The 19,603-nt window shown below is 41.2% G+C and overlaps 2 protein-coding genes across 3 annotated transcripts; one reads left to right on the top strand and one right to left on the bottom strand.

The window, feature by feature from the left end:
- Positions 1–80: 80 nt before the first annotated feature.
- fgl1b (fibrinogen like 1B) lies at positions 81–7,388 on the top strand. Of its 2 annotated transcripts, none has more exons than XM_088921474.1 (8): positions 81–106; positions 1,121–1,199; positions 1,811–2,021; positions 3,128–3,287; positions 3,793–3,890; positions 4,074–4,162; positions 5,757–5,947; positions 6,918–7,388. In XM_088921474.1, the coding sequence occupies exons 2-8, from the start codon at positions 1,140–1,142 to the stop codon at positions 7,099–7,101; spliced, it is 993 nt and encodes a 330-aa protein (XP_088777600.1). In that variant the 5' UTR covers positions 81–106; positions 1,121–1,139; the 3' UTR covers positions 7,102–7,388. The 2 variants fall into 2 exon arrangements, with proteins under 2 accessions (XP_088777600.1, XP_088777599.1); XM_088921473.1 differs by lacking the exon at positions 81–106 and adding an exon at positions 717–782.
- Positions 7,389–7,563: 175 nt separating this feature from the next.
- On the bottom strand, positions 7,564–18,908 carry thsd1 (thrombospondin, type I, domain containing 1). The gene is made up of 5 exons (XM_088921766.1): positions 18,723–18,908; positions 15,234–15,374; positions 12,130–13,077; positions 10,619–10,777; positions 7,564–9,556 (listed from the first exon to the last, which is right to left on the bottom strand). The coding sequence occupies exons 2-5, from the start codon at positions 15,289–15,291 to the stop codon at positions 8,235–8,237; spliced, it is 2,487 nt and encodes an 828-aa protein (XP_088777892.1). The 5' UTR covers positions 15,292–15,374; positions 18,723–18,908; the 3' UTR covers positions 7,564–8,234.
- Positions 18,909–19,603: the final 695 nt, after the last annotated feature.

Below are 19,603 nucleotides of genomic sequence, written 5' to 3'. Positions count from 1 at the left end.
ACTTCCTGAGCTACGTTTCCCAACATAATTCCGTTTTCCTTCCTTGCACTTAGTACACCCCCATCCTGTTTGCAACAGCTAGAGATCCGCTATAATTCCACTGACTGTAGGTGATTTTACAGTAAAATAAACGTATCCAGACAACTTTTACTTTGTGTTTGCACTAGTATCTTACCGCACCATTGTTTCTTCATATTTGGCAGATAAGGCATTACGTCATAAGGTTGTAAACGAAAGCTATGTATAATAGTATTATTAGTATTATAATACATTTAAGGTAAACTGCAGTGTCTCCACATCAGTGTTTAGGGGGAAAATACTAGTACTCTTTTGCATTAAATGGATGCAGCCTTTCAATCCATATAGCTGGGCGTTTTACCAATAATTAGGCGTTCAGCCTAATTATAAAATTATGTACTAAATTTAATTTAAAGTTCTAACAATAAATTGTTGTATTTAATGTCACTATCTAGAATCTTCTGGAACACGATTTTTGAATCATATTCTAATATACAGTATACATTTATCAACATGTAGTAATAAATAGTTTGGGGGATGAAGACAGCAATGCTAAACAGGAATGTGTATATCATTTCTGGATTGCACTCCAGGCAGTGATGCAATATTGTCTTCTGGTTATAATGTGGAACATCTGGAACGATGACCAGATATTATAAATTACGAGGCTATACCGAGAGGCGATTATTTAGCACTTGGAGACTGCCCTCGACTCAGCGGTTATCGACTATAACCCACAAGCTGCTCTTTTTCTTGACATAAAGGTAGCTATGTTTCTGTCAACCAGTACTAATTCTCTAACAACTTTTGTGTGGAAACGTGTCGTCTAAATGATCAGGATCAAGGGCTTGTAAACTGTAAAATGGTCAAATGCTTCTTTTGATTATATCGTTTATAAACAATCTTATCCTCCTTATTTGCATAACAGATTACTGATGTGACAAACAATATTTAACAGTTTAAGATGAAGAAGAAATACAATTAATTATAAAATGTATTCTAGCTATACGTAAGTGAGGCTCGATTTGACTACTTAATCCCACATCTTGAAATGGGAAATCTGTAGTACTATTCAGTCTGACTTTGCCTTCTTTATCCACAGGTTGTGTGAAGACAAGGACATGTCTCTGGTGTTGATTCTTTTATTTGTGAGCCAAACTTTAGCAGCATCTCGTCTCTCGGTACGTATTTTCTTCTTAAGTACTGTACAATATTCGTATAATAACTTAGAGTGGATGCACTATCTGGCATGTACTTTATATGGTTTTACTGCAGGCTATTTACTGTAGGTTTTGCTGCCTATTGTAAAATTAGTTCTCAAGTACTTTTACAAAAATCACAGCCTAAGCAATAGAGTAGAAACACAGCAGGTAGTGCTATGAATTGAAGATTAGGTATGTGTTTGTGGGATTTCTGTTGATTTGTGTGTAAATTGGGTGGCACAGTAGCCTGCCTCATAACTCTAGGTTCATGAGTTTAATTTGGGACTGCTGTGTCTCCAGTGTGGAGTTTGTAAGTTCTTCTGTTGTTTGTGTGGGTTTTTGTCAGGTGCTTTAGTTTATTCTTACCTTCAAACAACATGCTAACTAGGTTATTTGGTGCCTCTAAATTATACCTGCATGTGTGTGTGCCCTGTGATGTTGTCTTATCCAGGCTGTAGTCTTACCTTGCGCTGTGTCCTACTGGCATGGGCTCTGGATTGCTCCCATCCTAACTGGAAAAAAGGCTTTCTGATGAGTTTGTTTTTGGCTTACTGGTGGATACAGTATTTCCCCCCACCCTTCTCCTTCAGGAGAACGAGCTGTGCTTGTTAGAGCTCTCTCAGCTTAATGACACCATCAAAAACCTTCAGAACAAGCTGTTCATCGGTGAGTGGCAGCTGTTGAACCTGCGACAGTACAAGTACTTTAGGGTGGACAACCGTTGGCCCAGACACAACAAGAGCCTCCAGGGCCCAACCCTACTGCCCACCACAGGAGGAAATCTTATTGTGTATGACCAGGGTAAGAGGCTGTTGCTTGTTTTCCTGAAACAAATACATTTTCTTTCAATTGCTGTTCAAACCCAGTCCCTTTGGACTTTCGGCACCAGTGCCCTACAGGAAGCAACACATATACACTCCAACATACTTTTCCAGTGGACTTATCATCACAGCATAATGCTCTTCTAATTTTTAGCAAAACATGTCAGAATGAATGCAGGTGTGGAAACCCTAATGCCTAATCTTAAACATTTTTTTGAGAATTTATATTGGAAGTTTTCTTTCTCCAGTCCTCAGGACTCTCATGGTCCATGTTTTTGTTCCACCCAACATTATATTAAATTTTGGAATGGAGAATGCTTTACTTTTCTTTGGAAAAATCCAGAATCCTCATCCTTGAGTGTCATTGCGTTACCAGGAAGAAGATTGGGAAGCACTGCTCTAAATGGATGTCAGATCCATTTTTTTTTCTGAGAGGGTAGCTGAGGATTATTAAACCAACATTAACAGCTCATGATCCGAGAAAAGGAGTTTGGATGGGTTGATTAATCCCCTCACTAGGAAAGGAAGAATGTGACTTTTATGGCGAAAATTTCATTTTTTTCTTTCACAAGCCTGCCATAAAATCAATTAGCACTTGGTTGCAGACAACTCCTGTACAGTGACAGGTGGAAACAGGTGCACACTGAAGGCAAAATAGGGAAGAAAAGGACAAAATACTTGGAAAAGAAAAAAAACCAATGTAGCTGTAGATTTACACCCCCTGATTTGATGCGGTGGCATAGGAAGTTTGGCTGTTCGAATGGCTTTTTTAGTCAATCTGGCTTAGTGACATCAGTGCAAAAAAGACAGCACTGCATCCTGGGATGAGCTCCAAACAGTTTTCCCTGTGGACGTGTTTTTTTTTTTCACTTCTAGTGAGGTCTTGATCAGCATATTAGCATGGCTGCCACTCAGTCCTGGAGCGAGAAATTTCACCCATGTGGAAATCTTCCTCCCACAAAGAGATAATTTATTAAGGATCACTAGGTACTCACTGCAGTATGTCTGCCCTGTGTTTTCTGTGCTTCTACTCTTTGGATTTGCTCAGCTGGCATGCTGAAGTGTGCATGTTATGCTCCTGTACAGACTGCTCAATGCTATATGACAGACAGAAGGTGCCTAGTGGGTTCTACCGGATCAAGCCCAAACTGGTGGCAGAGCCTTTCCTTGTGTACTGTGACATGACAGATGGGGCTGGGTGGACGGTGTTCCAGCAGAGACGGAGTGGAAGAGTGGATTTCAACCGGTACAGTACGATTTCTCCTTATTGCTAATGTATTCTCTTACAATAGTGACCGCTGATATAAAACATTGTCTATTCATCACCTTTTGGAGTTAAAGCATACCTGTTTATTCAAACAAAGCAGAAGGTGAAGAAAAGCCTGAATTAGAAACTGTGAAGTCTTGTCAGTCAACCATCTCAGAGTCTCTCTAGTGAGGTCAGCCACTAGGTAACAAAATAGAATAGCCAACATCTAAGAATGATGAAATAATAATTCTGCATTTCTCCCTTCTGCACATAAGGAAAATGTGATGCAGTCTCTGTGTTTGTCTGTGCATGGATGCACTACAGAAAGCAGATTGTTTTACTTTAAACGTTAAGTTCTTCAGCATGGTAATATGTTAACAAAACTGGTTAATATTAACATCGGGAAAAAAACACTTACAGAACATGCATACTTTTTTTCTACACTGTGATGTGGAAAGATGTGGAATATGTTCGAGTCTAAATGTTTTTTCTTCTTCTCTAGAGAATGGAGTGATTACAAAGAAGGATTTGGGCATTTTAAAAGAAGTAACGATGAATACTGGCTGGGGAATGAACATATTTACTCTCTTCTCTTGGGTGGTAAAAAAATCCAAATTTGTTATTAAGAAAGCAATGCACTCTTCTGTAAGTAAAGGTTTGTGAGCCTTCAAGTTAAACTGAAAGTCAAATTTCACATTTCACTTAAAAAAAATAACAATACAGTACAAAGCACAGCAGGTACTGTAATGAACATAAACTACAATGTTATCTCTTCTCTTCCAGGTGACAATCTAGTGAAGATAGAACTGATGGACTGGAAAGGAGAGAAGAAGCATGCATACTATGAAAACTTTCAAATAGCGGATGAAAAGGTGATCATTCAGAAACCCCTTCTGTCACGATTCAATTCAGGCATCTGCTCTAGATGCAATGAAAGCTAATGTGTGAGTTGGCATGTACAGTATTAATAAGTATATGCATAACAAGAAGCAAGGATGACTCTGCATTTTTAATGAGCTTTTCAGCAGCCATTTCTAATGGCAGAGTTTACAACCTTGAAGTTTACACTGCTCGAGTTCTAAAAGCCTCATGTTGGCACAAGTGGAAACTCAGCCTTCAAAAATTTGTCAGTTATACCACAGAATCTTTCCTACAAAATATACTAAGATAACTGTTTTGGCATTATGGCTTCTCAGACACTGGCCTGTCTTTGGTGAAACAAGAGCAACATGTACTGTAAAAAACCAGGCTGTGAAGGACTCATCAACATACATTGTCAAATGAGTAGTACAAAACAAAATCAAGCTGTTTTACTCCAGTCAAGAACAGGTTTATGGAGTTCATTCAGTTTCCTGGTTAAAAGAAAACACATGATTTAAATCAGATTGTGCATAATCCACAGAGTATTACTACAAGAAAGTTCTTTACGTGTTTAACGTACTACTGCACATTTAGTATTTTATTTCTCAAGAGTTTACAATTTAAGTTCTGCAGTTGAACAAGGTGACTTCCCCATAACATATCTAAATCTATTTATAAAAATATACGTGAAAAAATTATATATTTTTGCAAAATATAACTGAATAAAAAACATTTTCCTCTATTATTTCATAATGACTGCCATAGTGTTCCGAAAAGTGTCTACAAAAATAAAACCATAGTGACGCCTAGTGGGTAGCTTTAGAAATGCCACACAAATCATTCACAAACAGAAGTGGGTGAGCAGCTTTTTCAAATGGTCTAATGAAATGTGTAATCCATATCTTGAAAACAAAAACAATAAGTAAACAATTCTTTCTCTTAAACAATCTTATGACCGATGCCATAGCAATCCTTTCTGTGGGTCTGTTTAGACACTATGAACTCTTTCAAGCATTGTTACACAGATCTTTTGTTTTCATGTCCTGCACTTACCTGCTACCAGTATCTCGATTTAGTCACAAATCACTTTATAATACAGTGCACGTTGTTAGAAAAAAGGCATTTTTCTTCCTTAAAAATTACAGTGGTATAAACTTGGATCATAGAAATCATGTTTCGGACCTTCCAAATTTCCAAATTACTTGTCCAGATCACAGTGATTTGTAAGCATCCTTTATAGTTGATAGTTACCTCTTTCAAACACAACCTGAGAAAATGTCGTTTTTGTATGGAGGCAGAGGCTAGGTCCCAACTACATTCCTATAGTTTCCCAACAACAAGGTCCAAATACTGCATAACCTTTCACAAGAGGCACTTCTGTATTCTTGTCACTTTTTACAGGTTAGCATCGAGAAACACTATCAACCAATGACTGCATTAGAGGTGAAATTTCTTTATTTGGAGCATTTTTAGATTTGATGCCTATGGTAATGATAGGCTATAAATTAGCCAATGCTCCCCAAAATACATGCTCTGCTCAATGTATTTTCAGCTTTTGCTCTTAAAGGTGGGAAGAAGGTGTACTTGACTATCGTTGTGTTTTAGAATAACTACCAGCTGAGGTTTGGGCTGTACAGTGGGACTGCTGGCGATGCGCTGTCCGGGGGAGGTGGTGTGGAGCAACAGTGGTCAGCCTCACACAATGCCATGCTGTTCAGCACCAAGGACAGAGATAATGACCGCTTCCTGCAGGGCAGCTGTGCCAAGGAAAACAAGGGAGGATGGTGGTACAACAGGTATCCTAGACACAGGGCACACTGTTCAACTGCCACACATTCCAGCCTCACCTTCCCTGACCTGCACAGTGCCTTTGAAAATGTTTCCTGGGATGACTGCTAATAACAGATTCTTAACACTTAAATCTGAAGAACAGCTGCATGAGATTTTTTTTTTGGTAAATCAGTCAGTACTTCCTGGGAAGAAAATAAACAGCCACCTGGCCAATGTTTATACCGCAATTTATTTTGTGGAGAAAATGAAATGCCAGTTTTTCGCTGACATTTTCACTTAATGGTGTCGTGTAAATAAGTACAGTAAATTGCCCCCATAATAAAGATTTGCTGCCTCCTAAATCGATCACAAAGATCAGGTTATCTCATGAAATGTTACTGGCATCACAAAAACATTCAGTTACTGTTTTTTTCCCCTTAGCTTATGATTGTTTAACACTGTGCTGCAGTTGTTATCTTGACAAGAGCAGTTGGCTTGTCAAGTTCCAATAGAAAACTGTGCCTTATGCACATTTGCTTAAGTTTATGGTATGTTCCTCTCTGAAAAAAATACAATGATCAAGACATTTCATGTTGCATGAAGTGTGCCATTATATGAATAGAAAATAACACAAAATAATCCTTTACTAGGTGATTTCATTTCAAAGGATGCCTGCTAGTACAACAGATGAGACAAAAGGAACCTTGGAAAAGGAAAACATTATGATTTATCATAAAATATAGTGTATCTTGGGTACTTTTGGAGTGATGTGCAAGTTGAAGAGGACCAGCTTGTGCCTCCACACATGTCTCACTACTGTCTCAAAGAAGGGAGAATAGATTCAAACACGGTGGTTTCACAAAATATGTGGATTTTTAAACATGAAAGAAAGCTTGTGTTCCATATCTCTCTCCTATATCAACTGAATTAGGGCTGATTGCAGACAACGCCCCTCCCAGAGTTCAAGGAGGCCTCTGTGCTTTGTTTGTCCTGCAGGTGCCATGCAGCCAACCTGAATGGAAAATACTACAGGGGAGGCGAGTACAGAGGAAAGTACGACAATGGGGTGGTGTGGATGACATGGAGCGGCCTCTGGTACTCCCTCCGGCATACTACCATGAAGGTCAGGCCGCTGGTCTTTATGGACAGCTGGGGGAGCGGTGAGGGAGGGCTGGTATAGGTTAGCAATAAGAGTCCCCTTTCATCCAGGACTCCAGGCCTCTCTAGGCCCTGCCATTCTCTTCCCTGCCGGTGGAGACCAGAGTTCTAGAGCAATACAAACAGAGATCCTCTGATTGGTTGAATTCAGGGAATGATTTAATTCCAACAGTCATTTCTGTGCGCTGCTGATTTTTTTCTTTCTCAGCGGGAACTGTGACAAGTAGGAGAATACCAATGTTATGCTTTTTTCCATAGTTAAACACTTAAAATTAAATGTACCCACATTATTCTGTACCTTAACTATATCAGGTTAACTAAATAAACCTGTCTTTTTGTCATAATTAAGCTGCCATTACTTAATTTCATTCTATTCCTTCCCTTCTTGTTTGTCTTTCACCTTTGGACGGTTTACAAAACTGGGACTAAATAGCAGTATATACAAAAATAACAAATATGAAATGAGTGGAACAGAACTTGAATATGCTATCTATGAAAAAGACCTCAACATTTTTATTGATTCAGCAGTGAACATATTCAGGCAGTGTAAGGAGACAACATAAAGCCTTACATTTTGCAAAACATAGTTGTTAAGATTTGGTAATTAAATCTGTTATCTGTTATTGGTAATTAACTCAGTTGCAGTATAAAGCCATGTCTGATGTCAAAGACATGGACAGAGATGATGATCCAAATAAAAACCTTAGGTCTGACAAGAAAACATTAACTTAATGAAATGGTATTTAAAACATTTTTTTAAAAATTATGTCATTCCTTTAAGAAGGTTCAAGATAACATACATTCTTTGGCCCTAGACAGATACTGTCAGCATAGATACTAGAATCTCAGTGGCAGACAGACACTTGCATTGTCCACTTTCACAAATATGTTCATAAGTTAACAGAAAATATACATATGTAAATGACCGATGACCTAGACCTCCAGTCAATAGTGAGTAGTGATAATTAACTGTATTGGCCATTGAACTGGCTTCGCAACTTGTGCTCACTGCTTGCCGTATTCACACTGGGATGTTCCTAATACTCTAGGTTGACCACAAGTGGCTTCATTACTTTTTCAGTCAGTGCTCTGACAAAAGATGAACTATGTTCAGCGACCCTGAGAGTATGATGTGCAGGTAATCATCACAGCATCTCAGCACTCAAAATCTCTGTTCTCATCCTCTTCCCCAAAGAACCCCGACAGATCCATCATGCGTTGTTCAGACTCAGTGAGGCCGTAGGGGGAGCTGGGGTAGAGTCCATATTCAGAGTCGAGTGGAAGGCTCTTGCATTTGTCCCTCCTGTACTGAGAGGGACTGAGGCTGGTGCTCCTCTGGTGGCTGTAGGTGGCCGATGAATTGGCTTGCTTCAGCTTCCTGGCTATCATGTTTCTCTGAATTGGCGAAGGGCCTCTTCTGGCCCTACTTTGCTCTGTTTTGTCCAGTCCAGTAGTCCAGGTCTCCAGTCTGCGATCACCGAGGAGGTCTGGCCTGTTTGCTGACAACCTCTCATTCCAAAATCGGTGCCTCTCCTCCTCCCCATCCCCCATCCTAGATTTGGGGCGTCTGTCCTCCTTTTCTCGATGCTGGTCGAAACCCCTCAACCTGGAGCCAGAGAATGCCAGCTGCCTTGTAGTACAGGAAGACAGGCTCCTTTCTCGGAATGGTCGGGGGTGTTTGGTTTCATGGAAGCTGGCTGTTCTCTTGAAATGTGGATTCCTCATGTAGCCTCTTTCTACCATCTCCACCCATTCTTCAGTACGCTGATGCACACTGGGCTGAGAGGAGAGGGGAAGCTCACTGAGCTGTGAGAGCACAAAGTCCACTTTGGGACTCGGCCTCTCTGGAGAAACAGAGCTCTTGGGTTCTAAGAATGGTGCCTTGATGCGGAAACGGCTTAATGCTGCTTCCTCCTGGCTTTCTGGCTGCTCTGGCATAATTACAGAGGTGGCATCCAGGACAGTGTCATTCAGGGGATTCTGGGACACATGGTAGACCTTGGTGGCCTCCTTCAAGCCTTTCTTCTTCATCTCCTTCAGCTGCTGCTGGGCAAGCCGGTAGCCAAAGATAGGAGGGATGATCTTCTGCACGTTGGGTGACAGACTCTCCCCAGAAGTGGGGTTGCTCAGTTCAGCTGAGAGAGGGTGGCTGTGCCTGCGGCCTACGGTCAGCTTGTCGAAAACTTCCTCAGCCTGCTCTGGCAGGGCCTCCAGGCTCTCAGAGAAACTGTGCCGTTGCTGGCTCTGGCAGTAGATGTTGACCTCGTCCGAGTTCTTCCTGAATCCCGGGGAGTGCAAGGAGCTGTGGCGGCGGACGGAGTTGCACTTTGGAGTCCGACAAAGCTTCCTCCACAGCGTGATGAGGACAGTGGCTACAATCACTACAAGACAGATTGAGATGCCTGCCACAGCTACCATGTTGCCCATCTTTTTGCTCTCAGGGTGAACAGGAGCGAGGGAAGGTGAAACTGCAATCACTGCAAGAAATTGAAAAACAAATTAGGTTCTCTAAAAAAATGCAGCTGCTGCCTCATGAGGAAGTGTCCTGTGATTTCCCCTCAATCCAGCATGCACACCAGACCGTGAGCCCTCTCATGTTACCCAGGCTGCCCTTTTTCCCCTATGAGTCCATGTGAATGGAAAGGTTTGAACCAAATTTCAACATTCAATTCTCTGTGAGAAGGTAATTGTGACGCAACCTAAAAGAGCAATGGCTACATTCCCTTTGAGGGAATTAAGGTTATAACATCCATCCGTTTTTTAATTGCTTTATCCAATACAGTGGAAGCAGAGTCAAACCCAGCAAACAATGGGCAATAGTTAATCCACCACTATGTCTTTGGACTGTAGGAGGAAACCGGAGCACCCAGAGGAAACCCATGTGACTACAGGGAGAACTTACAAACTCCATGCAGATAGCACCTTAGGAATTGAACCCAGGGCCCCAGCATTGCAAGCCTGTGATGCTAACGGCTGGGCCACTATACTGGCCAAGGTTATAACAATAAAAAAAAATGTTTGCTTTCCTGTGAATGTAGTGGTTACGTACCTCTTGAGTAACATCTGTACCCAAGCAAATGCAAATAGATGAACTAAAAGCCTAAGGATACAGTGATAATGGGTCATGAAAGTACTTGGAGGCAAAACGCACGAGAACTGCACTGCACCAGTCTGTAGAAATGGTTGAGTGTGGAGGGCAAAATTATTGCCTCAGTGAAGGCCCCATCACAGAAGATCCAAAATGTAAACTGCTCAGCAGTTAAAGAAGATGCTCTGTTTATAAGAATATTGGAGCCTACTACATGTTGCATGAGTGCTCTGGATAGCAAACACTGCAGGCTGGGGAAAGCTCATTACAGTCAGGTAGCACCATTCCTGGGCCAGAAGATTTACAGTTCATATGCATAATCTTCTGCTTGTCTTGAAAGGTTTCATATTCATTTCTTGCCAAGTGCCTAGAGATCTATTGGCCTGATACCGAGTTATGTAAATTGCGGTGGTTGCTGGAGGGCCTGGGTGTGACCCAGCCCGGTGTTTACCTGTGCAGCCCTCCAGGGAGCAGGGGGAGAGCTCTTTCTGCAGGCCGGTGCAGTGGGCCGTCCCAGTGGAAGGCACCAGGCACTCCCGGTACCGCTGCCTCACCCCTTCACCACAGTTCACACTGCAGGGGCTCCAGCTCTGCCACCGGCCCCATGACTCTACAGGATGAGGTGAGGGAAAGTGAGTGCATTACAGCATTATAGCTCTGCCCACTAAAAGCAAATCTAGTGCTTATACTGGACCTATGGAAATCCTGCTGCTTGAAGAATAATTCTAGCTTGGTGAGTCAACCCATCTAAAAATATCTGTGGAACCTCAGAGGTTTGAACCTTTACACATGTAGAGGTGACCAAGCAGTGCATTAATCTATCAGCCAGGATTACTGTAAAGATATCCCAAAAGTATGTCACCTGTCATAATCGTAGCAGAAATAATAACAAATAATATCTTGGCATTCGTGTTACATATGGTACAGTACCTCACATCATATCACTTTCATTAACCACTTATCTAATTCAGGGTCACAGTGGTCTGGAGCCTATCCTGGGAAGCACTGGGCACAGGGCATGATACACCATGAATGGGACAAACATGATCAAAAATACTGACACACACTGTCACCAGTATTAATTTTGCAGAAGCCAATTAAACTACCAGCATGTGTTTGGACTGTGGGAGGAAACCAGAGGACCCCGAGGAATCCAAGTGAACAATGGGAGAATATGCAAACACAACCAAATGAATCCAGGGCTCCAGAGCTGTGAGGCACCCATGCTAACCACTGTGCCAGTGTGTTGCCCAATTATGGCACCTACAGTATGATTCACTGCATAATCTACTGTAAAAGCAAAAATGTACATGGCTAGTGGCAGTTACAGGAGGAAGAGAGGGGAGACTGCAGGCATTATAGTAAGGAGATTGAGTCCTTTGAGATTTCGTGAGCTCCCCTACCTTTGAGGGTATATACTAAAATCTCAGGCTTCAGATGAACTCATCTACACCCTTGCTCTCCTCAATCCCCTAACTAGCCCCAGGTTTTTTCAGAAGTTTTAAACTGCCAAGTACATAGTGCCTTTCCTTTATGCACATCGCAGGGTGTGGAGCTTGAATTAATCTCAGCAGACACAATCCCCAGCAAGACTAAGCAAGCCATTAAATGAAGGAAGAGGTTGACTCTGTCCTTCTTCTGTTTTTACACGAAAGGTTATTCTAGGAATACCAACGCTACGGCTGCTCTGGCTACGTTAGAGTGTCTCCTCTTGCCCATCTTTTGTGACTCGGGCATGTCATTGCCGAAGCTCTTCAAGATCTACTTTTTGCACGGCACCAATCGGTAACTCATGAAATGGCATGGCAAGGTCTAGAATGAAGACTACAGCGCTGGTAGGTGAAGACAACGTTAGCAGGCGAGAAGGAGTGAGGTTTCAAATGGAGAGGGAGGGGGCAAATATCAGATATCTCTGAAACTGAAAAGAAAAAAAAGACATTAAAAAACAAAAGAAATGCTAACCTGTGTTCCTCTGTACGACGATGCAGCTCTGGGCATGGCTAGGCAAGCGGCTAAAGTTTAAAATGAACTTAAAGCAGTACTTGTTTTTGCCCGGTTCAAACAGGGAGCAGTTGAATTCAGTTTCATTCTCTCCGTGGGAAAGCCATTTAGACGCCACAGGAGGGCTGTCCTCTCCTGAGCCCGTGACTCCTTCCCGGTACAGGACCACCTTTCCTTGGGCGAAGGCACAGGGTGGGGGCAATAAGCGCACTGTCACTGTTCGCTCGCAGCCCAGCTTGTACACATTGTCAATGAGCAGCTTGTATGTAAATATCTGAGAGAGGTACAGCGGCCCTGAGGACTTTATGTCCCGGTCTGCATGGCGGGATTTCAGGGACACCTTGATGAAATCCCGTTCGGTAAAAGGGAAGACACAGCCCAAATCCACCCACTGTGATTTCACAACAGCAACGTCCCTCCTGACCTGTGCCTTCACTTTATCAATGCTTACCTTCCCTATCGTGTTGTGCTCAAAGTAGCTGACCTCCAAGTAAACAGGGGACAAGTTCAAACGGCAGGGCTCAAAGTTGGTGGAAATCCCGATCTGAAAAGAGCTCGAGCTCCTGTTGCTCGTTCTCTGCACGCCAATGTGGAAAGGGGGCCACTGGACGTGCAGTACCTCACTCCACCACTGGGTATCATTGAGGCTCCTATTCTGCCCACCCTGCTGCAGCCAGAACCGGAATCTGCCCGCGTAGGGGAAGCAGGTGCAGTTAAACTCCACTGTGCCTTCTGACTGGTTCCCAGGTACAGGTCTGCTGGCCACAGTGGTATTAGTCTCTGTATCCACCAAGGAAATGGTCATGCTGCCATTGGTCACATTCCTGTCACAGTGGAAATCCACAAACACTGTGCCGTTGCTTAAAGCCACATATACTGCTGAGGGCCAGTAATGGATTTGGGCCAAAGCTGAAATGAAGTCAAAAGGAATGGTGAGCATTTAGTTACAGTGTGTCCGTTTCAATGAACAAAAACAACCGCAACAAACTCGACGTTTGCTAGTAAGGCAGGACACCTCAATATCAACTACCATATGTGGTGATAACTGAACGTCAGAGCTCAAGGATGGTTTTTTATTTTCTCTGATCCACCTGTAAAGTGGATGCCAAAAAGCGACATTTTTATTCAGTATGTTTAGTAATGGGCCAGCATGTTGGCGCAATGGTTAGCATTGCTGCCTCACAGCGCAAGTTAATCGCAGGGCATATACAGATACAGACACGCGCACACTCACACCAGGACCAATTTTCCAGCCATCAATCTATCCGTTTTCTAAACACTTTTTTCCAAATCAGGGTCGCAGGGGAGCCAGAACCGATCCTGACAAGCAATGGGCGCAAGGCAGGTTACATTCTGGACAGGACGCCAGTCCATCGCAGGGCTGTCAAGAGAGAAATGCAGGCACGCATACATTCACACTTGGGCCAATTTTTCCAAAAGCCAATTAACCTGTCAGTATATCTTTGGTCTGTGGGAGATAAATCAGAGCAGCCAGAGGAAACTCATGCAAACACAGGGAGAACATTTAAACACCATGCAGATAGCACCCCAGGGGCCCAGTGCTGCGAGGCAGAAATGCTAACCACTGCACCACTGTACCACTTGCCACCACTCTTGTTTTCTACAATTAAAACAACTGTGACATCTGATTAATGCAGCAGATGAGAAGAAACTAAGCTCGTCATTTAACAATTTTCAATTCACATCAATCTGAATTTTCAAAAGTTTTATCACAACATCTCAGGGTAATCGACACATGAATACAGTAGTTAATTCAAAGTCCTGCAGTAGCTAATCCAACATAATTACAGGTCAAATATACTGTACACTCATTCTCAGGGGTTCCATATCATTAACAACCTTTGTTCCTCTCTGCATATCCACAAAACGAAAAGAATATTGTTCAAAGTACTACAAAATACAGAGCTTTCAGGATGACCTGGTAAACATTAAAGTAAAATGACTTTCTATAAAAGACTGACATAGGTTTGTTTTTCTGCATAAGGAAAAGAGAGTACAAAAATCTAAAATGTCATTTAGTTTGAGCTTTTATGGAGACTTTAGTGAAGGCTACAAATAAAAAAAAGGTTTATGTCTTCTAAGAGTAAATTTCCTTCTCTCTGATTTCCTGGGCTGTACAATGTTTCGCCAAAAGAAAATGCTTTCATAAAAATTAAGAGGCATCTACTGTATGGAAAACTTTTGGAAACCTCTGAGATGAGGCTTTCACACTCATATGTTGCCTAAACTTGTCCTTTCAAAAAGAGTAACAAAAATATGGGCTATGCCAAATATTTGAAAAACACATTTGAATAAGTGTAATATACTATTACCATGTCCCTTCCCTTGGGCAATCTCAATGGGATTACAGTAAAGGGCAGAATCTTTCATGTCACAGCAATCACTTAGATGATTACAGTATTTGGCATTTTTAATTGAGTGGAGCTGCTATTGTACCTCCAAAAGTTTTTCAAAAACAATCCAGGAGGAAAAAAAAATTCTAACCATTCTTCCACTCACTTTCCTATTATTCCAGTGTGATTTCCTGTGTAACTCAGGGCCTGTTCTTCGTATTTAAAGGTTTTACACTTAACTACATTTGCCAGTTAAAGCGCTCAGATGATGTTTTAAATTATTTCCTAATTCAACATTTTCTAATTATTTTGTACAAATATTGAGTGCTCCCAATCTCTTGTCTTATAAAAACCAAAGAATATGTTGAAATGAGAGGTATGAGGAAAGACTTTAGATTTCCAGCTTCTGTGTTTTTGTATAGTCTTATACACTTATAACCTCAATTTACATCGATGATACAATTACGCAGATGTGTCATTTTCAGCAGGTACATTTCAGGGTAGAACAGCAACACAACGACACAGAAAGCAGTCAGTGTTTCTTGTCTTCCTCTCAGGAAATGCCCTCATTTACCCAAAGAAGGCCCCGGCTGTTTCCCTACTCTGAGTCACAGCTTGGCTAAGGCACCTCACCAACCACCAGAAATATACTACTTTACAATGGTTTGGGAACAGGGCAGCTTAAAGCCTATTCTGGCTGCAGTAACTCACCGTAACCGCAGAACAGCAGCAGGAATACAGGAGCGGAAGCTGGCAGGGCCTGAGGCATTCCGACTGATAAGTCCTGGCACCCCTGCACACCTCATGACCCTCTTCACAGCACCTGTTCAAGGTGCCCAATCAGTAGTCACTCTGAAACCACCAACACAACAGATCAGAAGTCGCCATGGCTACCCCATTTACCCACTGAGTGCTTTCTCCTCCACAAGATACCCTCCAGAGAAACGTCTTTCTATTCTTACACTTCCAAAAAGGCAGGTGCAAAGTTTGGGAAAGGAGGCTGTCTCCTTTTTTTAATGTCAAACACCCTCTCACTTTATGCTACTTGCCAGGGAATTTCCGTCTAGATTTCTGTATAGGAAAAGAAAAAAAGACAATTTAACTTGTTTTCCTTATGAGCTGTGAATCAGCTATTAACAATGACTGATTTAAAACTTAAAAAGCTGTTAGGTTTTGCTAGACAAAATATTGCTGTTGCTAGGAGAAATTGCTGAAATAATTATGTCCATGCATCCATTCATGTTTAAACCACTTTATCCAACATGGTGTCACAGAGGAGCCGGAGCCAATCCTGGCAAGCAATGGGCGCAAGGCAGGATACACCCTGGACAGGACGCTAGTACACTGCAGGGCACACACTCACATCAGGACCAACTTTCCCAGAAGCCATCTAACCTACCAGTTTCTTCTCACGGTTCAATAACATACCGGTAGGTTAATTGCTGCTGGGAAAAATTGGCCCTGATGTGAACGTGTACATGTCTGTGTCTGTGTGTGCCCTCAAATAGACTGGCGCCCTGTCCAGGGTGTATCCTGCCTTATAGTCTCCAGCTCCCCCACAACCCTCTATTGAATAAAGCAGTTTGAAAATGGATAGATGGACCTATCAACACTGCACATCCCTTTTTTAATGTAACAAAAATAACTATATTAAATTAACACAGGCTCGATTAGTTGCATTTCAATTCAATTCAAATCCATTCAGTTTTGTTTGTATAGCGCTTTTTACAATGGACATGGTCACAAAGCAGCTTTACAGATTTCTGGGCCTGAAGCCCCAGTGAGCAAGCCTAAGGCGACTGTGGCAAGGAAAAATCTCCCTTAGACTAAAGTAGGAAGAAACCTTGAGAGGAACCAAGGTCTTTAAGAATTAATCAGTAACAGAGATGTACTTAATTAGAAGTACAGTTCCTTGTAAAATAACTGCTAAGAAGCAAAAAAAGCGTACAGCTTTTGAATAATTATTCCAATTGAGTTATATAGAGCTCGGATAACATGAAATGAGAAAACAGTATGGTACTCCTTTAACTGAGGTTGGTGTCAGTAGTGTGGTCTTTTAAGGATGCTTTTGGGATAGGATGTTGACTCATAGGCAAACGAAACCATTCACAGGAAACTCAAAGAGGTTGTGACGGAATTATACAAGACAATGGGTCTATCTTTAAGAAAATGAAAAACTCAGTTATTCCTTGTCCATTCCCAAGACACAGTCACATAACACAATGGATTTTAACCATTTTTGTCTGATGTTTTTAAGTCCTTTGTGAAAAACAAACGTTAAACTGGCAAAAATAACTTGGAATGTTTTTTTATATCGGACAGACTCCACCTTATTTTCTAGTGAAAAGATCATCACGCACTCCCTTTTTTCTTTTAGTTTTTAACGTTTCCAAATGAACTACTCCTCATATTTAACCCCAATCGATGTGCCCACAATTATCAGTCAGCTGTAGAGTCGTCTGGAAAATCATTATTCACGTCTGCTAAAGGAGTTTGGAAACAGAAACATTCAGCATAATTATATATGTAATGTTTATTAAATAAAAGAACTTTTAAGCAATATTTCTCAAGACAAGACAAATTGAAGTTGAAAAATTAGAAATCACAAGAATAAACCATTATGATGGGGAAAGCATTTAATCACACTGTGACAGTTTGTGCACGTGCATAATGTAATTTATACTATTTTCCCTAGAACAGCTGCAAATTAAATCAAACATAAGTGCTGTTTAAGAGTATTACAGTCTCCACCCAGCCTCATAAGACATGTTTGTTTTGGCTGCAGACCTGTGAACAAACGATTAGTATCTGAACACTGACAGTAATTTGGGGATCTTAACTGAAAAAGAGCTGTGAAGTTTCAATGGCACACACACCCAAAAGCGCTGAATCGCGGGCACTCCCAAAACATGTACACACGTAACTGGTACGCCTGAGTGCATCTGTGGCAGAGGCATAGGAACAATATTCGTCTGAAATGACTATTACTGAGAGTACATTTTATGTGCATGTTTCAATGAATTAGCCGATTTACTTAGTAGAGGAACACAAAAATTGTCCCGAATTGCATACTAATCTTGACTACCGTCTAGTTTAACTATTTTTTTCTCTTTTAAATTAATAACCACCTTTATTTTACATATATTTTACCTTAAAGGCAATAATTTCAATATCAAACAATTGGATCAACTACTGGGTGAGAGGCCAAAGTGGTGATCCATTATACTTCCCAGGAGAAAAGGAATGAGTGGAATCAATCGGAAAATTTATTATCATGCTCTACATTTTCAGATGTAGTATAAATTATTTGAATCCCCTACGTTTTATTTTAAAAAAATCCACGTACTGTACTGTACTGTACGGTACGTGTCTGGAAGAAAACCCGTTTATCCCGCTGCCGTAGGTTGCAGCGACATGCCTACACTGCACAGACGACACGATCAGTTTTGGTCTCTAGGATTACACCTTGCTCCTGACAGAAAAAAACAACTCTTAGTCTTACGGAGTAGAGTCCCAGGAAATAGATGCTGTCCTCCAGATCCGTCGAGACGATAGGTAATTGCACAGTAGTACTGCAATGATATCCCTATAGCGGTGTGAGGTGCACCTGGGGCTAATAGATGATTAGTGCTTATATAGTTCCAAAATTAACCAGTGTCCTTTCCAAACACTGGAGCCTATTAACTTAAGTCTAGTCTCCTTATAGCTCCCCTCGAAGTCGGTAAACAACCACGGACAACACTTTTCCTTCCGTACGGGCCACCAAATGTAAATGCAAAGTTACAGTATGTATCATCTTAACGAACCCTATATGTTATCAACAGAACAGGCAACACATTACTGACTAGTCCGAATACTTATGAAAATAATTTCAAATGAAACGCCTTAGTCACTCTGTTTTGTAAAAAAAAATATTAAGCTTCGTGCTGTACTACACATGGAAAATACTACTGGCTCCAAAGAAAACTATTCAACTCAACATTTAAGTTTTAAACGCAGGCGATATTTTGTCCTTGAGCGTAACAGAACCGGGATAATCTTTCATGTGCAGTGTGAAATTAAAAATACTAAACATACCTGGCTTGACAAGCACAACTCTAGATTCAAAATGGAAAACATAAATTAATCACCCTCTGAACTCCTATAACAGTAGCCTTACTGCCATACAGTACTGCCTGAATATTACATTAATGTACTTACAGTTACCGCAAACCGGAGAGAAGATAGCTCTTCACAGTAATGTTTGTATTATTTTTTTTAAATGTGAAAAGCCATTACATTTTCCACACGTTTCCAGCAGGCTGTCCGATTCGTGAATTTAGTAAAGGACATAACTTGAAGCAGGACAAGCCTAGTTCTCTCCGCGGGTGTGTTTAGTGAGCGTCTGAGTACCATGTAACAACACCCAAGGTTGACACTTGATTTCTGTGCTCCCTCTACTGGCATCGAGAATCATTTACTCCTCGAAGGAGACTGCTGCGTTGGAGGTCCCGTATTTCTTAATTTTGATTTAATCAACTGGGTCAGTCTAATGGCAGTGTAATCATATATTCTGATAATACGGGATAACCTGAATAGGCTAAACGTACAGAACATCTTTCAATTTTAAATCGTCAGTTTGATTTTAAAGCTAGGACGACCTGTTTTTCCCTGCTTTTTTGATGTATCCAGTAGTTGCTTTAAGCTTTTGTTCGTCCCGGCGTTAGTTAGTACCAGAGTATTACGACAATATTGCACTTTGCATTTTCACTTAAGTATGTTTCTATATAAATTAAGGCGAAAGCTCAAAACCAAATGGAATTCAAGGTCTTTTTAAAACCACTGCTTAACTTCTACTAAATGATGCTCAAAATAAAGAAATGTCCCTTTGCATTTTTATATCCGATATAGAATATCCGAAAAATACGACGGGGGTCAGTTATAGCAACAATGACATCATCCACTATTATCATTTCCACATGTTTTGTTCTGCTACAAAGACAGATTAAAAATTATTTTTTTTGTACGAACACTGCAATGTTTCTTTCTTGAATCATTAAACCGAATCTACTAATACAGGATGGGAAAGAGTACTTTTATGT

Source organism: Atractosteus spatula, chromosome 7, assembly GCF_055471065.1.
Source record: "Atractosteus spatula isolate fAtrSpa1 chromosome 7, fAtrSpa1.hap1, whole genome shotgun sequence".
Lineage (NCBI taxonomy): Eukaryota > Metazoa > Chordata > Actinopteri > Semionotiformes > Lepisosteidae > Atractosteus > Atractosteus spatula.
Note: the sequence above shows the minus strand (reverse complement) of the source record. Positions and strands in the feature narration are given on the sequence as shown.

Bases quoted from the DNA above. Each gene is read 5' to 3' on its own strand.
- fgl1b (XM_088921474.1), top strand. From the start codon at position 1,140: ATGTCTCTGGTGTTGATTCTTTTATTTGTGAGCCAAACTTTAGCAGCA. The intron at 1,200-1,810 runs GTACGTATTTTC...CTTCTCCTTCAG, and splicing joins TAGCAGCATCTCGTCTCTCG to GAGAACGAGCTGTGCTTGTT. The intron at 2,022-3,127 runs GTAAGAGGCTGT...GCTCCTGTACAG, and splicing joins TCTTATTGTGTATGACCAGG to ACTGCTCAATGCTATATGAC.
- thsd1 (XM_088921766.1), bottom strand. From the start codon at position 15,291: ATGCCTCAGGCCCTGCCAGCTTCCGCTCCTGTATTCCTGCTGCTGTTC. The intron at 13,078-15,233 runs GTGAGTTACTGC...ACTTCATTTCAG, and splicing joins GCTGCTGTTCTGCGGTTACG to CTTTGGCCCAAATCCATTAC. The intron at 9,557-10,618 runs GTAAACACCGGG...AATTTCTTGCAG, and splicing joins CTCCCTGGAGGGCTGCACAG to TGATTGCAGTTTCACCTTCC.